Consider the following 19,974-nt stretch of genomic DNA (forward strand, 5'->3'; position numbering starts at 1 on the left):
ACACTGATTACTAACAATGCAAGGAATTTTAATAATGACATGGTAAATAGATTGTGTGAACAGTTCAAGATCAAATACTGAAATTTTGCTATCTATAGGTCTCAAATAAATGGAGCTGTGGAGATCGTAAACAAAAATCTGAAGAAAATTATTCGCAAAAAGACGGAAAGACGTCGAAATTGGCATGAAAAACTGCCACATGCATTAATGGCTTATCGGACTGCCATCAGAACTTCTACCGGAGCAATACCTTATGCTCTCATGTATGGAATGGAAGCGATATTACCAGCAGAGGTTGAAATTCCATCCTTGCGCATATTAATAGAAACTCAATTGGAGAAAGGTGAATGGATTAAGCAATGACATGAGCAGCTATCTCTGATTGATGAAAAACGGTTAAATGCTGTTTGCCATGAACAATGTTATCAAAGGCGAATGACCCGTATTTACAATAAAAAAGTCAAATCTTGCATATTCCAAGAAGGGGACAAAGTCTTGAAACAATTCTTCCTATTCAAGATGAAACTAAAGAAAAATTTGTTCCAAATTGGCAAGGACCATTCGTTGTTAAGAAGGTATTGCTTGGAGGAGTATTCATTCTCACAGAGATGGACAGACAGGTTTTTTTTCAACAAATCAATTTAGATATATGTAAGAAATTTTTCATCTAATTATGTGAATTTTCTTTTTGAAATACTGCCTAGGGTGGACTAAACAACGGGCCTTCTTCTTTTTCTTTTAAACATTTTATCCCTAATTTTTTTCTTTGAGCCTCTAGAATAATCTGCTTTTTCCGTCTGATAAATCCCTAAGGGTCGCAAACCCCATATTGGGGCAGGTTTTAATTTGCATTTAAGAAAAAAGGAGTAAGGTATACAGAAACAAAGAAAGAATAGGAGAAAACTCAGTCTAAAAATGAAATTGGGACAATTTTTTAGTTTCAATAGCCTTATACTGGGGCAAATTTCATAGGATGCAGTCCTAGGACTCTTTGAAACCCCTTTAAAGATCTGTATTCGAACCTTAATATTTCTTAACACCCCACCTGATTCTATTACAAAAGCCAAAAAGCTCCCGACCTCCGTCATAACGGTATTTCTAATAGAAAATTTTTTAATCAAATAGCAAGTGATGTAAATACACCTTCACCAATTTTGCATGAGAAGGATAATTACACTCATGCTCATTAGGTGAAAACCATAAGGGCGCCTTTTTAAAAAAAGAAGAAAGAAAAAAAAAGAGAAAATAAAAAGCAAAAGTAAAAGAATAGCAAATAAATGGGTGGGGGCAACCTTAGTGAAAATTCGAAAGGGCACTAAGGTAGGATTTGAAGTACCAACTAAGCCGTGAATGAAAAGTCGAGGGTCGATTATTAAGAAACTGGTGACTATGTTCATTTGAATACACTGAATTTCAGGAATGTGATATTCGAAGGGGTCAAATGCGATATTGCTCTCATCATAAAAAGGCCATTCAAATTTATATCTGAATTTTCAAGTCATTTTTGTAAACTTAATAAGAGTCATTTTCTCGTTGAAAATCATTTTTACTCTATTTTGTATCATTGTATGAAATAATTTTATCTAAAACTTTTATGTGCTTTCCATTGAATTCAGCCAAGAGACAATTCCCGTAATTTATCGTAATTGGTGCATAAATGTATATCTCATAGTATAAGCATGATTGACTGAGTTCAGATACTAGCAGATCAAGAGAAGATTGCGCAAGATTTCTAAATCGGATAGTTCCTCGACATAAAAAATCTTATGTTTATAGGATTTTCAAGACTCAAGGAACCGCACGGTGGTGACATTATATTTCGTCACGATTATTTTTATTTTCTTTTGTAGGATTGGATTACGCACTTCTTCTTAAACGAAGAGGAAGAACAACAATTATTTAGCTAAGTCTGATCTACATTGAGACAAATTTTTTCACAAAAGTAACATCTAATTCTATAAATAAATTTATTGTTTGCAAAAAACGCTCTTTTTTATTTTTTCCTATAATTATTATTTTGTTGGATTTGATTTTTATCCTACCAACCTGTTATTCCTGTTGGGTTTGGGTTTTATCCCACCAATCGTTAACTCGTTGGATTTGGATGTTATCCCACCACCTGTTTATTTTGTTGGGTTTGAATTTTATCCCGTCAATCGTTATTTTGTTGGACTTGAATTTTATCTCAAGAACCATTATTTTGTTGGGATTGGATCTTGGCACATCAACCATTATTTTGTTGGGTTTGGATCGTATCCCACCAACCGTTATTTTGTTGGGGTTGGATTTTATCCCACTAACTCGTTATTTTGTTGAGTTTGGGTCTTGTCCCACCAACTTTTATTTTGTTGGATTTGGATCTTATCCCATCAACTGTTATTTTATTGGGATTGAGTTTTATTCCACAAGCTGTTATTTTGTTAGGTTTGAATTTTATCCCACCAACTAGTTATTTTGTTGGATTTGAGTTTTATCCTACCGATTGTTATTTTGTTGGGTTTGAGTTTTATCCCACCGACTGTTATTTTGATGGGTTTGGATTTTATCTCACTAACATTTATTTTGTTGGATTTACGTTTTATCCAATCAACCATTATTTTGTTGGGTTTAGATTTTATTCCACCAACTTTATTTTGTTCGGTTTGAATTTTTATGCTACTAACCGTTATTTTGTTAGGTTTGGATTTTATTCCAACAGCCTTTTGCTTTGTTAGGCTCAGATTCGGTCACACCAACTTTTTATTTACTAGGTTTATATTTTCCAATTCGTTAGGATTTACTGATTGTTTGGACTGTAGTTAGATCCCACTAATCAATTTAAATGCTTACTCACTTTATTTGAAACTCACTTTGTTTGATTTGATTCAATTCGAGCAGACAGGTAAGTAATTTGGTGTCTACATTTTTGTTTTGAATTTTTCCGAAACTCAGACAAAGAGTAGCAAGTAATTTATATTTATTATTTATATTTTTATTTCATTTATTATTTATTATTTATTCATTTTATTTTATTTCATGGTATTTTATTTTTATTTCTTACTTATTCTAAAGAAAATCATTTCAATTCATTTTTAGAAAAATTAGAATGAAAATAAAAGGAAGGACAGAAAAAGAAAAAAAAAAGAGAGAAGAGAAGAAGAAAAATCAAAATCAGATTTTGAAAAAAAAAAAGGAAAACAGCATACACGCGCGTCATCTTCATTATTTCGTACATGGCCATGAACGAAAGCATAGTATCGGAAGTTGTAGCTCGGATTTCATCCAATTCCACTCGTTTTTCCCCCCAATCTTTAGCCACCTCATCCATTGATTTTTATCAAGAGAGTTTTAGAATCAAAACCATCTAATGGCTCTAAAATGCCCAACAAATCTAGGTTTCATCCTCACCTTTGAGGTCAGGGTTTGGAAGCCTTTATTTCGTATAAATACCAACAAAACACAAGGATTAGGGGTAAGAAAAGGAGAAAGGGTGGCGGAAACACAAAGAAAAAAAGAGAAGAACGGAGAGAGAGAAAGAAAAGGATACAACAGAATTTTTCTGAGAAAATAACTTTGAGCCAGAGTTGGTGAATAAGCCTCCTTCCTGGCCGAAATTTGATCTTAGTCTTAGTCTTTTAGGTGTATTGTTTGTTTCTGCACTATCTATACTTGTCAAGGAGAAACTTCTCTTCAGAAAACTTTCAGAAAAAACATCTAGAAGACCATCATATCGAACCCCAAAATAGCAGGGTTGTCAGCACTTGGACAATTCTTCATCAAAAGGTTGGTGACCCGGTTCCTTCATTTGATTGCATTATTTTCGGATCCTCCATGTTTATCTGGCTCGATTAAGCTTCAAAGCTAACCTGGTTCATCTCTTTCTTTTCATATACGTCTAGATCTGCGCCATATGTATCAAGATTTGTTGCATTTGTTTGTTACCTCTTTCTCTTCTGCTTTGACTGTCTTCCCCTTTCTTTTGCAGCCCCCCAGTCTAGATTTTCCCTTTTTTTGTTTGTTTTGTTCAATCTTGCATTTTGATGATGGGTTTTGTGAAATCTAGCGAGTATTTGGAACCGGAGTTTTGTTTTAGATTGTCGCATGCTTTCTGGGTTGCCAAACTTTCAAAGCATCAGAATACTTCGAACAGCTTTGCATGGGAGATTTGGAATTTGCATTTTGGCCTCCCAACTTTCATCTAATCCCACTATGGCCCAATACCTGGAAAAATTGAATCAATTTCCCCCCTTTAAGTTTTAATCTTCTTTTGCATATTTTAACTATGTTTTTGAACAAATTATTTCCAAATTTTAGGTCAAAATTAAGACTTAATAATTTTTGATAGATTTAATATCTTGTGGGTTTTAGTTAAATAAGTAGGATTTTGGGTTAAGAGTTATTTTGTTTCGATTTTGATAGAAGTTTTGGTTTATTTTGATTGGGTTATGGCATGGAGTTGGGGGATAAAACCCATACATTTCGGTTGGGTTTGCTTGGGTAAAAAGAGTAGGCTGGTCCGTGTTTTTCTTTGAATTTTCGTTGGGCCGGGGGAAGTTTTAGACCCAATGAAATAATAAAAGGCCCATAGCCCTTTGGCTTACAAAATTTGATACGAAAATTGCAATCTGGTCCCTATACTTTTGAGTAATTTTAGTGTGGCCCTAAAACTTGATTTTCTTTCAATTAGATCCTTAATTTAATTATAATTTGATTCCTGAACTTTATTTTTCTTTAATGTTGACACTGATCTTTGTAATAATTATAATTTAACCCCAAAAACTTTTTTAATTTTTGTAATTAGATCCCTAACAGCTTTGATTTCTTAAGTATAATTTGCCTATCTTCTTTAATTATTAATTATATTTCATTTAAATGCTTTTAATTGGTAGATTTCATAGTTATTTCCATTTTTTATAATTTATTTGTTAATTAAATTGGTGTCTTGACCATTTTGTTGATTTTGGAGTATAAATGGTGCAAATCCAACCTTATTTAACCACTAATTCAAGAGAGGTGTTTTCTAGTATTATTTTAAATTCTCTTATGTACTCCTATGTGCTTTTTATGTGTGATTGCATGTTTTGAGGGTTTTTTTTCTTGTATTTACTCATTTTATTCTTTTAAAATTTTTATTTATTATATTTAATTTTTGATGATTATTTGGACTGCATTTAAATGCCAAATTGTAATGGACAGATGCTCAAGAGATGTATTTAACTAGGCTATGTAATAGATAGATTTTATTTTTGTGAAAAATGTAATTAGTTAGATGAATATGATAGTTAGGTTAATATTTTTCAAAATTTTCCCTTTAGATTGTAGTTAGGACTCCAAATGTAATAGTTACATCTTTATGTGCGTTTATTTGTTTATGTGCTTGCATGCTTGTGTGCTTATGTATTTATTCGATTTCTTTAGAGTTTTTATATCTAGATATTATGCTTATGTGTTATGTACTCTATGTGTTTTATGTGTTTACTTGATTTAATTATATTTTATTTATTTATAAAAAATACATAACGTCACGACACTAGTCCAACGCTAGTTATGGCATTTTTTTCGTTTTCTCACTAGTCCAATACTAGTGAGAACTTATAGACATGGATTAGTCCAATGCTAGACGGTTAAGGCCACCTACGTGCTAAAATTACATGTTTGTATGACATTTATTGCATTTCATGCATATTTTTATTTTTAGGGTCTTTTTCTCATCTTGTATGATCTTTCCTCTATATATTATCTCCCTTATCCCTATGTGCGTAAAACATGACATTTAGACTTGCATTCCATTTAGAAAAATAGAAATAAGTTAGTTTATTTGCTTGATTAGATTAGAAAAGTCACCTTTCAAATATGAAAAGTGAACGAGTATGGCTTCTTAGCCTTAACACGCTCTTTTTCCCTTTATAAGAAGAAAAATTTGAATCACAAATTTTAACATCCCGTACCCGTTATGTTGCATTCTCTTTTTTTTTAGATCATGTATATTTATCTATATGTTATAACTTCTTTTTTGAGTCTCATATTTTGCATATTCATGACCTCTTCTAAAAATCATTTTTGGGCATCGCAATTAATTTGATTTGCACCAATTAAATTTTGAAGAAACATTCCGACCCTTCTGATACCCCCTAGGTCTAGACTCGCATTCATATAGAAGTATCCTAATGTAATAAGTTGCATAGGTTAGACTAAGAAAATTTTCGACTGAATTTCGCAACTAGTTTTGGCTGGATTGAAAGGGTATCTTAGGTTTGAAACTATCAAATCTTTGCCTTCCCTTTTTTCAACCGTGACTCCCAAACTCTCTTCTCTTGTTTTCAAAAATCTGGAGTCGTCTAAAAGTTGTTTTATTTATTAGTTATTTAAAAATATGTTTTGGATGACTTGGTATACCTAAATTCAATACCAAATGGCAACTCCTATTTTTCCTAAAAAATCCTTTTTAGATTATTATTTTGGATCCAAGCCGTCACATTTTAAATAAAGATATGTGAAGTATGGTTTGAAAATTGGTGAGGTGTGTGAAAATGCAAATGAAAGAAAAAGGTCATGGGGCTTTGAAATGTGACGGTTTGGCCAAAAATAGTAATCTAAAAAGGTTTTGATAAAATGTAGGAGTCACCACTTGGTATTGAGCTAGGGTGTACCAAGTCACCCAAAAAATGTGGATTTAAATGTGAAACCTTTTTAGATTGACTCCAAAATCTACGATAAATAAGAGAAAAATGGTTCGGGAGTCACAGTTGAAGAGAGGGAAGGCAAAGACAATGTCTAAGGCACCCTCTCAACTTAGCCTAAGTTAGTTGCATGATTTAGTCATGATTTTCCTAATTTCTAACCAAAAGATGTATCGCATTTGGATGTAACTAATATGAATGCAATCCTAAACCTAATGAGGAATCGAAAGGGACAAATATCTCTTAGAGGCTCGATTGGACTAAATCACATGAGTTGTGATAGCCAAGGATAAGCTTTCCAAGAGGTCACGAGTAATGCTAATGACAAAAAAATGAATGAAATGAATTTATGCAATGTGAAAACATGAGCTTGTGTGAAGTGAAAAAAGTAATAATAAAAATAATAGTGTGTAAGTGGGAGTGTGCAAATGGGGGTGCAAGGTGAGGTATGTAAAGTGATAGTGTGAAGTGCATGTGTGCTCAGTGGTAGTATGTAAAGTGCTAGTGGTAGAGTGAGAATGTGTAAGATAAAAGTCATGTGAAGTGAACATATGAAAAAAGTAATAGTATACGAAGTGAGAGTGCAAAGTGATAGTGAGTAAATGAAATGCATAAACCCTAGAAGAATGCAAGCAAGACGGGTACGGGGAGACCCTAAATCTTGACTTTTGCTTTTCCTTTTGGTTAGAAAAAGAATGAGCGTGCTAAGGTTATGTGTAGCCAAACTCGTCCATCCCCTTTACCAAAAGAGTAACTCCCTAAGCTAATTAGGCAAATGACCCTAATGACTAGAGTGAAATGCAAAATCCTAAAGATCATATTTTGAATGTGGGAAAAGGGTAAAGAATCATGCAAAAACGTAAAAAATACTAAGAAAAATGCATGAAAATGTAGTGAAGGCATGCGAGTATGTACTAGCGAGGGACGGCCCTATTGGGTCGAGTATTGGACTAGCCCTTTACTAACGCTCTCTCACAAGCATTGGACTTGTGAGCGATCGGGAATAAGTAACCATGACTAGCATTGGACTAGCCACGGTTATATGGTACATTTGCATTCACCATATATACACAAGTAAATGGGCATAGTTAAAGCAAGTAGACATGTGAGCACGTAATTCACATAACACATAAGCATGCATATCTAGATGCTAAATCCTAGGAAAACGGTAACACATAGCACGTAAGCATGCAAACCACACAAAACAAAATAAAAACAATAAGTCCTAACTATTATATTCGGGAAGTCCTACTACAATCTAAAGGGGGAAGTGAAAATAATTAATTAAAATAAATACCTAACTATTACAATTTGGCATTTGAATGCCTTTCAAATAATCAACATTGAAATAAAATAAATATACAAAAGTAACCAAATAAAGTAACTAAATGAATAAATAAAATGAGAATATTCAAAAGGCATGCAATTAAGCACATAAAGTCACATAAGGGCACATAGGATCAAATAAAGTAAGAAATAAGGGATAGGGTGTACCTCCCTTGAGTTGGGGCTCTAAGGACATGAATTACTTATTTACCCTCCAAAAGAATAAAAATGTCAATGTACCAATTTAATTGAGAAAATTAAAGAAAATATGCAAACACAAACTCACTTGGCCATAAAGCCCTTAAAATTATGAATTAAGTGCAATTTAGACAAGGCATGGTGGCTAATTGAAGAAAACAAGCAATGGAGTTGCAACATTAGAGCTGGCAAGGACCCAATTGTAAATATTAGGAAAATTTTTAGGGCCTGATCATGATTTCCAGAACTCTAGGGCCAAAATTGAAGAAAAGATAAAGTTCAGGGCCTAATTTGAAATTGCAACAGGGACCCAATTGAAAGCACTTGGAAAAGTCTTGGGGTCAAATATGAAGTCGTAAAATTCTGGGGTTAAACCACAAAGACAATAAGACTAAAGGGGCTGAAATTATAAATCCAAACAAGCAATCATCCTCTCCAAACAGATTCGGCATCAGTTTCGATTTCCGTCTTCCTTCGTGGATGGAGAATACCAGAAAAATTCAACTCTGGCCACTCCCCAAAAAGAAAAAAAACTCACACAAACTCCCTCTCGTACAAGTTCATGACATTAATTCGAGTTTATATAAAAGGAAGATTAAAACAGAAAAATGCAAAAATGAGCACATCATAAGCTTCCGGAACTCTATTTTTCCTCCATAAAAGTCATGACAAGCATTGAATCTTACTGTCCACTTGTTTTCTTCATACGTAATATGCGGATGAATCATCTTTCAAGTCGAAATTTCACTCAGGCATTTTAACAAACAGCAAATGGGCATGAAAGAATTCCAGCAAGTTTTTGCTAAAACGATGCTATAACTAGCCCAAAAAATCATCAGAAAACACACGAGATTTCAGTCCCATTCATACATGAAACAGGTGTTCCAAAATCGTGTATAATCAGTAAAATAATTAACAAAATCAGAAAATATGCTTTGAGCGTTTCATGTGTTCGTGTTTGAAGGAAGACTGAAATTTGAAGTGGGAAGACGGCTTACAGTTTGTTTCTTGGTGAAACTTCGCCAGTGCTGATGTCGGATTCGATTGCTTGGTCCGACGGTTGGCCAATTGCTTGTGCCGGCAGAGGGTGGAGCCTGAGCTATGGGGGGAGAGGCGATGAAGCTGGCGTCGCGCGTGACTGAGGAGAGCGGCAAAAGGCGGTGCGAGCGATGGTGGGCTTCGGCGTGCGGAGCGAAGGGACGGCGGCGTGCGAAGGGTTATGGCCGCACGAGCATAAGAAACCGTGGAAGCGTCCTCTTCCTCATTTTCTTTTCCTCTTTCGGCCGAAGCCTTTCTTGCTCTCTATTTCTTTTTTTTTTTTCAGTTTTTTTCTCTCCTCCCACTCAGCCGGCCCCTCTATTCTTTCTTTTGCTTCCTTTCCTTCTTCAAAACCCTATCCGCCGTTGCTCTCTCCCTCGCCCTTTTCTTTTTCTTTTCTCTGCCTTTTTCTCCTTAGCCCTCAATCGAGAGCCTCTCCCTCTGTTTTTTCTTTCTCTGTTTTCTTTTCTCTCGCCCCCCAAACGAAGCTCTCTATTTTTTTTCTGTCAATTTCTCCTAGTCTCCCTCATCCAGCCGTCAACTCTACTATCCTCCCCTCTTTTCTCCCGTTGTCTCCCTTTTTCGATCCTCACTCCCCTCTCAAAAACCTAAGCCAACCAAGTGTCTAGACACCTAACCCCTTAGTTGTTGTGTTGTCAACCTATAATGAGCACATTTGTCCCACATGCAAGATTCCACCTATTCACACATTATATTTTTTTTCTCCAAAAATTAATTTAAGTAAACAAATAAATGATTAAAACACTTCCTTGTCTCCGAATTTATTACTTTGCATGGTTGGGATGAATTGTGGCTTGCCCAATGGGTCCCGAGTTTTGTCATCCAGGCTATCATGGACACGCCATTCGACGTATCTCAGAAAGATAGGATGGTTTGGCTACCTTCACCGACGGGTTGCTTCTCGGTTAAGTCGGCATGGGAGTTGCTCCGTCAAAGGAGGCAGTATTCCTTGGTTGACTCACTGTTATGGTCTTCGGTGTTGCCAATGAAAATGTCGTTTCTCGCTTGGAGAGTGATGCGCAATTTCCTTCCTTTGGATGTGACCTTACGGTCGCGAGGTTTGTCTTCTCCCTCTAGATGTGGGTGCTGTTATCGGGAGGAGGAAGACCTTTTGCATGTTTTCTTTACGGGCCCGGTTGCCTCCGAGGTGTGGCGGAGGATGTCTGGCCGTTTTGGTTTTCGATTGTCCAATTGCTTGGGCATGGCGTCAGTTTTTAAAGCGTGGTATTGGACGGCAGCAGATCCTTCGAAGGACCATATTCGGACGTTTATGCCAGTTGTAGTGTGCTGGTTTCTTTGGTCTGCCAGGAATCAGGAGCGTTTCTGCGGTGTCCGTTGGGGGGGTGACAAGATCATCTGCGAGATAGACCATTTCTTGGAGGGGCTTGGGAAGGCCAATTTGTTCCGTCGGTCGCACTTCAACGGAGATGGTGATTGTGACTTGCTTTGTTTGGTCACTACGCCTCCGCGGCGGAGGATCCCTAGGGCGATTATGTGGGAAAAGCCGCCTTTTGGTTTGCTTAAATTGAACTCGGATGCCAGTGTGAAGCATGGCAGGGCCACGGGTGGGGGGCTAGTCCGGGATTATCAGGGAAAAATGATTTTTGCTTTTTACAAGGAATTCGGGGACTACAATGTGTTGGAGGCAGAAGGTCTGGCTTTACTGTTTGGTTTGCAGTTGTGTTCACAACGGGGGCTTCGCCCTTCGCTGGTAGAAGTAGATTCTAAAGCCTTGGTGCAGTTGGTTGTCTCTGGGGTACTTGCTAAGTGGCCTTTATGTAATTGCTTGAGGAAGATTAGGAGTCTTCTGGAGGGTTTTTCAGCTACTATCGCGCATGTTTTCCGTGAGGCCAACTCGCCGGCAGACAGGCTAGCGGATATGGGAACAATAGGAGTTACGGAGTATGACCAGTTCCAGGAGCTGCCGGCAATCGTCCGGGCCTCGGTTGTCCTGGACTCACGGAGTGTGCCTGGGGTTCGTTGGATTAGCGAGGGGGGTTAGGTTATGTTTGCCTAGTCTTTTCTTTGGGGAGGCGTCTCCCCTTGTTGTAAGCTTTCGTTTCTAATAATATTTTGGGCTGGCATCCCCTCCCCGTGTATGGGGTTTTGCTAAAAAAAAAAAAAAAAAACAACTTTTTTTCTTTTTTCTTTTTTTTTTTGAAAATTTTCTTTCTCTGAAATTTAATACTAAAAATGTCTAAAATAAAAACTAAGAGACTAGAAATGAATAATAATTAACATTTAACCAATGAAAAATAAAAATAATAGCACATAAAACTAAATTAAAAATTTGGTGTCTACAGTTTGCCCTCTTTGTCTGAGTTTTGAAGAAACTCGAGACAAAGACGTAGACACCAAATACTCACCTGTGGTTATTCTGCTGCAAACTACTCGAACGACTGACGCTTTTGAAATGAGGACTGATCCCTTTAACAAAAAATTTCAAAATGGGACTGACCCAGACGAGAAATTTAAAACGGGACTGACTCGAACGAAAAATGTAAAACGGGACTGACCCGAACAAGAAATTTAAAACGGAACTGACCCGAACAGGAAATTAAAACGGGACTGACCCGATCAGAAATTTAAAAACGGGATTGATCCGAACAGGAAATTTAAAACGGAACTGACTCGAACAGGAAATTTAAAACGGGACTGACCCGAACAGGAATTTAAAACGGGACTGACCCGAATAGAAAATTTAATACGGGACTGACCCGAAACTGCCATGACATTGGTCAGTGGGATACAACCCAAGCCTGTCGAGCTTGGTGGTACAAAATTCAAGTCCAACTGGATGAAATGAAGTGAAATAAAGTGTTAGTGGGACTGACCCATGTCTAACGATAAGATGAATGAAGTACTCACTAGTGGGACTAACCCATGTTTAGTGGCAATGAAAATGAAATGTTCACTAGTGGGACTAACCCATGTTTAGTGGCAACGTAAATGAAATGCTCACTAGTGGGACTGACCCATGTTTAATGGCGGTGTAAATGAAATGCTCACTAGTGGGACTGATCCATGTTTAGTGGCGATGTAAATGAAGTGCTCACTAGTGGGACTGACCCATGTTTAGTGGCAGTGTAAATGAAATACTCACTAGTGGAACTAACCCATGTTTAGTGGCAGTGTGAATGACAATGCTCACTAGTGGGACAAACCCATGTTTAGTGGCAGTGTAAATGAATTGCTCACTAGTGGAACTAACCCATGTTTAGTGGCAGTGATGAATGAAATGCTCACTAGTGGGACTAATCCATGTTTAGTGGCAATGTGAATGAAGTGCTAGTATGTATGAAGAAACTGTACAAGACTTACTTGAACAATTATCCAAAGATTTGCCCCAGTGTGATGTGTTGTCATCTTCATTTGAAACTTTCCTTTCCCAATCTTATCATCTATGATGTCCATTTTTGTTCGACAAGCTGTTTTGTCATCAAGTCCTTTTGAGACTTTCAATTTCTGACATTCCATTGAGACGAACTTCTTTGTCTGGAATTAAGATTGTCAACTGTTCGTTGTTCCATTGTGCTTTCGCATGGATGAACAAATCCAAATGCTCTTTTAGCAAATCAAGGGATTGTCACTTGGCCAAATCCAATGATTATGGTCATACACTTTATTGAACAAATGATTGCAAAAAATATTGCAAATTATCGTTGTAAAGTGAATCAAAATAAAGTGGCCTTGGCATGAAACGTCATCCTTGGCCCTTTTGAATATCTCTGCTCCGGAGTTTCTATGTTGGCGAAAGCACTGTAAAGATGAGGAGACGTCCAAATGAACCGAGTCACCATCTGTTTTCACTCATGTCTGCTCTTGAGAAAATCCTATCTTAGTGCCCTTTCGGGTTTTCGCTAAGGTCGCCCTCACCCTTTTGTTTTGTTTTGTTTTTTTTTTTTTTGACTTTTTGATTTTTTAAATTTTGGATTTTGGATTTTTTTCATTTTTTTGATCGATTGAATCTTTTCAAAAATAATTTGCCCCAATGTAGGGCCCTTTTTTTTCTTCTTTCTTCTCTTTTCCCTGGCATCGGCCTTCCACATTGCTAGGTGCTTCTTCATTGATTTCAGTCATGAATACCTGCACAGGGAGCTTACCAAAATACAACATGCACTTAACTTTCTTATTTTATTTTAAAATTGATGCACCTACTACTCATGTAAAGAGCAGCATGATTAATTCAAAAATATCTTGCTCGACTCTTGGACAAAATTCTGAAACGTGTTACAAAAATTTGCCCCAGTATGGACCTATTTTGCGAAATCTCACAAATAAAAATTTGCCCCAATGTGAGCCCACTTGATTTGCAAAAAAAAATTATTTGGATGGCTCTCCATTTATTTGAACAAAACAAATTTCATTTCCTAAAATCTAGGAAATAATCACATATAATGTGAAGAAAAAGTCTTGCTTAAACTTATACAGCAAATTTCATGATGAATTTCTCGAAATAATACCAAATTACAAAAGATTTCTTCCTCACTTTAGCATCGATGCTTAGGGTAATGGGTCATCACTTCTTGCTAGCTCGTCTTTCAGGGCCAATCAAGTGATCTTATTCTGATTTTGAAAGGGCTAAGGGAAATGAGAGGTCAGGATTTGTCTTATTCTTGTGCCCAAATTGTATGTAATCCCTTCAATATCACATCTTAGTGAAAGCAAATATTTTGTCACCCTTATTTTTTAAGAAAACTTAGTCAACATATAAGTTTTATAAACTTGTAACATATGGGTAGAAACGATAGCTAAACATGTGAAAACAGGTTATAGCCTTATGATCACGAATGATTGATAGATTCCTTAGAAATATGATCCTTACTTCGAATTGTCATGAAGGATAAGTCAACGATTGACTTTATTAGCTTGTAATGTGGCTTGAAAACGATAGTTAAATAAATAAAATTTTTAAGGACATTGCACTGAAGATCGCATTTCCTCCCAAAAATTGCCCCAATTTTGGGCTCAAAGATCTCGACCTCTGTTTGGTTTTTATAATCACTCAACAGGGACTTTCAGCATCGAATCTTTTTGCATTTTTTTTTGCATTTATTTCGCTAGCTTTTCTATTTTTCTTTTTTTTTTCAAAAGTGCCCTTGCGGGTTTTCACATGAAGAGCAGTGTCAACCTCACACCTAATCAATTCAAATATATTTAAAAATTCCTTAGCATCAGTATATGAGCATCACTTGCCAATTAGAAAATTTCTTGACAGAGATATTGCAAAGAACAGAAGTCAGGACTTTCGACTTTTGTAATGGGGTCTAGTGGGGTGTTTAGAAAAATTAAGACTTGAAAGCGGATTTCAAAAGTGGTTTAAATGATCTGAAATCGCATTGTTGCGCCAACCCTATTTTTAGGGTTAAATCAAAACCTGCCCCAATTTATTCTTAACTGAGGCTCTTTTCTCTTTCATTTGCTTCTCTCTCTTTTCTTTTTGGCCTTCTGCCATTCTTTTGAACTTTTCAAAATTTGCCCCAATTTATGCTTAACTGAGATTCTCTACTTTTTCTTTTGTTACTTTATCACTTTTCACCTCTTGAAACTTTTCTTTTCCTTTGCAACTCAAACTTGCCCCAGTGTGGGGTTTGTGATTCTCAGTGGTTGCCAAACGACGTATTTTATTTTGAAGGCTCGAAAGGGATAATTAGGGATAGAATATTTGATTGGAAAAGAAGAGGGTCTGACTTTTTATTCCGTTCCTTACAATAGCTCTGAAAGGAAACTTTCATTAATGCGAAATTTCTTGCATGTATATGAATTAATTGATTGAGGAAGACTTCTGTTCATCCATATCTGTGAAACATAAGTGATCCGCCGGACAAAACTCTTCCTTTTTTTTCAAAATTGAATCCCAGATAGAATCAAATTTCCCCAATTTGTAATTCCCTCTCTTCTTTTTCTGTTTCAGCATTTTGCCTTTTCTCTTTTTCTTGCAAAAATTCTCCAATCTCTTTCCTTAATGCGTGGTGCGATTATAAGTACTTTTGACAAGAATCACCCATTTTAGCTCAAATGAGGATGCACGGGATAAATAGTATTTAGATTGTAGAAACGATGGCCAAAGCATCATTCTTACCCCTCATGACAACCAAAGTAACAAATAGCTTATTGAAAATCCATTCCCTTTTGATATTTGAAAATCTTTCAATGTAGGGTAGTGATTATTAAGGCTCTTATTTGAAGTGAAATTATTCTTTCTCTCTCTCTTTTTTTTAAAGGCTCAAATGGGAGAGCAAATGATAAAATTTGTATAGATAGGGAAATGAACGCTTGAAGTATCATTCCAAATTTTCAAAACAAATAAGAATAATGTACATTTTTACTTTCACTTAAATGTGGATTGAATCTGATTAGACACAGTGGGCATTTTCAAACAAAGATTTCCCCAATTTATAATTTATCAATCAATGTGACTGATTTTATTTTGAGGTTAATAAAAGTGGGCAAAATATGAATTGTACAGTGAAGGAGAAAAAAGGGTATTGCATTGGGTCTTTTGAGTGATCTCTTTTAATTCTGAACACTCTTATTGTATAGCTCGGATCACAAATCTAGTGTATGTAAAGATTTTAGAAAGCATGCACTTGTGAATTGTCAGGCTAGAGGTTGAAAAAATCTCAATTTAGTCTTATTTCTTAAAATTCATCATGAAATCCCTCAAATAGCCAATAAAGAATGAAATATACATGATTATATACAAACAATAATTGTCTAAATAAAAACTTTATTGCTGAAAAAGTTTAAGACAAAATTATAATACAAATGAGACAAGAAAAACTTCTAAAGAGCTCCACATATACACACTTTTTGACTCTTTTTCTTTTGAAACAAAAATGTATTAACAAATCAAATAAACAAAATTTTCTCTTTGACAAACAATTATGAAGTCTCTTAGGTGCTTTAGCCTAGCGCCTCCAGATAGATTCTTTAAATTGTAGGGTCTGCCCAAGAATCAAGTGATAATTGTAATTTTCAAGATTTATTCGATAAAAATCGTTATCAGGTATAGAAAAATATTTCCACCTTCTTGAAACATCTTTCATAAATGCAGGGGAGGGGGAAAAAATAAAAAGAAAAAAATACCCAGAATTAGTAAGCAAATTTGTAAAATCGGTATGCATGTCCTATGGAGGAGCCCTTTTATGCCAAGGGTAAGCCTAGTATGAAAATGCAATCCTCTGGGGTAGGCACTATACAATACCTAATGAATCCGACCAACTTATTGAGTGAAAAATAATTTGAAAAATTTGGCCAATTGGAGTGAGAAGAGACATTTGTCCTAAAAATGAGAACAAAGTCCGAAGGAATTGCTTGCTTTGATTAACACATAAAATGATGTGTAAAAGAACCTACTCTTGAAAAGATTGTAATGTCTCGACTAATTTATTCAGTTAACCTTAGAATTAAACCCTAAAGGGAATAAGTGGGTCAAATGAATAGGATGAAAGTGATAATTTATTCAAAATTGACTAGATCACCCTAAAAATAGATAAACTAGCCAATGAATTGAATGGAGTTGATGATTTATTCAAAATTGATCAGATCACCCTAAAAAGGGTAAATTGGTCGAATGAAATTGATGATTTATTCAAAATTGACCGGATCATCCTAAAAATGGGTAAATTGGTCAAATGAATGGAATGAAACTGATGATTTATTCCAAAATTGACTAGATTGTCCTAAAGATGAATGAATTGACCAAATAGATTGGATGAATTTGATGGATAATTTGATCAAATGAATTGAATGGAAATGATGGCTTATTGAATTGTCTACCTATTGGTGGTTTCAAAAAATCATTGTGATGCATTAGTTTATGAGTCTTCTAAAATCAAGATTTGGCCTCAATATATTTATCGTCTCAACAAAGAAGGATCATTTGTAAATTTATTCAAATTAATGTCCTTTACGCAAGAGATTTTTACCAGTTCTTGATAAATGGCCAAAAAATGATTGTTAGATGTTCATATTCTAATATGCAAAATTTGTTCTACGATTATGGAAGAAAATCGGATCCTACCTTACCTTGTGCACTACCCCTTTGGAAGGTACAAGAAACATAAACATGCAAGTCTCATTGGACTACTTGTCCGAGACATAAGGTAGTTTATTCCTATCGTGGGATTCCCTAAATGGCATTCCCTTTTACGGTTTATGCATGATGTCATTTTATCAAAGCAATAAAATATACAATTTAAACGATATCATGACCTAAAGGGACCCTTTATACTCCAGGGTGGGCCTAGAATGATATGCAATTATTAATCTATATATGCAATATACCAAAATCTTTAAACGTGCAATAACTTATCTAAAAGGTAAGGTTCTAAAAAAAAGATCATGCCAAACCTCTTATTTTCTAACGTTTGTGAATGCAAAAGACAAGAAACAAGGACAGTTAGTTCAACACATAACACGTTGTGGCAATCAAATAATAAAATATAGAAAGCAAAAATAAGGAAAGAGGGTTGGAATCCCTCCCTTCGTGCCTAGTGTCCCTAATTCAGGATAAGGTCGACTCTACCCTAGGCAATTCTATTATGGATGCATGAGGTTTGGTTCACTAATGCATCTAGACTCGATAAGGTTTCGGCTCCCAAGCCTTCAGACCTAAAGGCGAAGGGTCATCACTCCCAAGGCCTTCGGTCGGTGGCTCGAGTGATCCCTTAGGCATCGCTATGGGCTCAGTGCACACCATCCGCCTACCTAAGGAAATCGATCCTAATCCTATAGGGAGATGTGGGATAGCGCCCACGATAAAGAAAAAATAGGGTAAATAAAACTATGCATACACGTATGAAGTGCTTTTCTTTTGAGAGGAGGGATTATACCATCAAATGCAATCGAAGGTTCTAGGGTAAAATCCCCCCACCCAAATGCAATGCAAAGCGCGGGATAACATAAATGAACCATCCATCATTCAAATCAAACGTACGCAAATGGGTGAGAGAGTGAGTTGATATACGCGAAATGCAAAAATCCTAAAAAAGGAAAAATGCAACACTAAACATCCAAATGCGATACATGAAAAGGGTAGAAGAGGAAAAGAATAACTAAATCAAGTGCTTGGACCCACTTAGGAAATCCCCAGTGGAGTCGCCAAGCTGTCGCGCCCCATTTTTTAATAAACATATGTGAAGTATGGTTTGAAAATTAGTGAGGTGTGTGAAAATGCAAATGAAAGAAAAAGACCATGGGGCTTTGAAATGCGACGGTTTGGCCAAAAATAGTAATCTAAAAAGGTTTTGATAAAATGTAGGAGTCGCCACTTGGTATTGAGTTAAGGTGTACCAAGTCACCCAAAAAATGTGGATTTAAATGTAAAATCTTTTTAGATTGACTCCAAAATTTAGGATAAATCAGAGAAAAATGGTTCGGGGGTCATAGTTGAAGAGAGGGAAGACAAAGACAATGTTTAAGGCACCCTCTCAACCTAGCTTAAGCTAGTTGCATGATTTAGTCATGATTTTCCTAATTTCTAACCAAAAGATGTATCGCATTTGGATGTAACTAATATGAATGTAATCCTAAACCTAATGAGGAATCGAAAGGGACAAATATCTCTTAGAGGCTCGATCGGACTAAATCACATGAGTTGTGATAGCCAAGGATAAGCCTTCCAAGAGGTCACGAGTAATGCTAATGACGAAAAAATGAATGAAATGAATTTATACAATGTGAAAACATGAGCTTGTGTGAAGTGAAAAAAGTAATAATAAAAATAATAGTGTGTAAGTGGGGAGTGTGCAAATGGTGGTGCAAGGTGAGGTATGTAAAGTGATAGTGTGAAGTGCATGTGTGCTCAATGGTAGTATGTAAAGTGCTAGTGGTAGAGTGAGAATGTGTAAGATAAGAGTCATGTGAAGTGAATATGTGGAAAAAGTAATAGTATATGAAGTGAGAGTGCAAAGTGATAGTGAGAACCCTAGAGGAATGCAAGCAAGACGGGTACGGGGAGAGCCTAAATCGTGACTTTTGCTTTTCCTGTTGGTTAGAAAAAGAATGAGCGTGCTAAGGCTATGTGTAGCCAAACTCGTCCATCCCCCTTACCAAAAGAGTAACTCCCTAAGCTAATCAGGCAAATGACCCTAATGACTAGAGTGAAATGCAAAATCCTAAAGATCATACTTTGAATGTGGGAAAAGGGTAAAGGATCATGCAAAAACGTAAAAAATACTAAGAAAAATGCATGAAAATGTAGTGAAGGCATGCGAGTATGTACTAGCGAGGGACGGCCCTATTGGGTCTAGCATTGGACTAGCCCTTTACTAACGCTTTCTCACAAGCATTGGACTTGTGAGCGATCGGGAATAAGTAACCATGACTAGCATTGGACTAGCCACGGTTATATCGTACATTTGCATTCACCATATATACACAAGTAAATGGGCATAGTTAAAGCAAGTAGGCATGTGAGCACGTAATTCACATAACACATAAGCATGCATATCTAGATGCTAAATCCTAGGAAAACGGTAACACATAGCACGTAAGCATGCAAACCACACAAAACAAAATAAAAACAATAAGTCCTAACTATTATATTCGGGAAGTCCTACTACAATCTAAAGGGGGAAGTGAAAATAAATAATTAAAATAAATACCTAACTATTACAATTTGGCATTTGAATGCCTTTCAAATAATCAACATTGAACTAAAATAAATATACAAAAGTAACCAAATAAAGTAACTAAATGAATAAATAAAATGAGAATATTCAAAAGG

General features: G+C 35.9%; 1 protein-coding gene across 1 annotated transcript; it reads left to right on the top strand.

Annotated features, from left to right (window-relative positions):
* Window positions 1-10,074: 10,074 nt before the first annotated feature.
* Window positions 10,075-11,244, top strand: LOC113750514. Its single transcript, XM_027294481.1, has one exon. It carries the CDS (start codon window positions 10,075-10,077, stop codon window positions 11,242-11,244), a length of 1,170 nt encoding a protein of 389 aa, XP_027150282.1.
* The last annotated feature ends 8,730 nt before the right edge of the window (window positions 11,245-19,974 follow it).

The sequence above is a fragment of the Coffea eugenioides genome, chromosome 10 (genome assembly GCF_003713205.1).
Source record: "Coffea eugenioides isolate CCC68of chromosome 10, Ceug_1.0, whole genome shotgun sequence".
NCBI classification, from domain to species: Eukaryota; Viridiplantae; Streptophyta; class Magnoliopsida; order Gentianales; family Rubiaceae; genus Coffea; species Coffea eugenioides.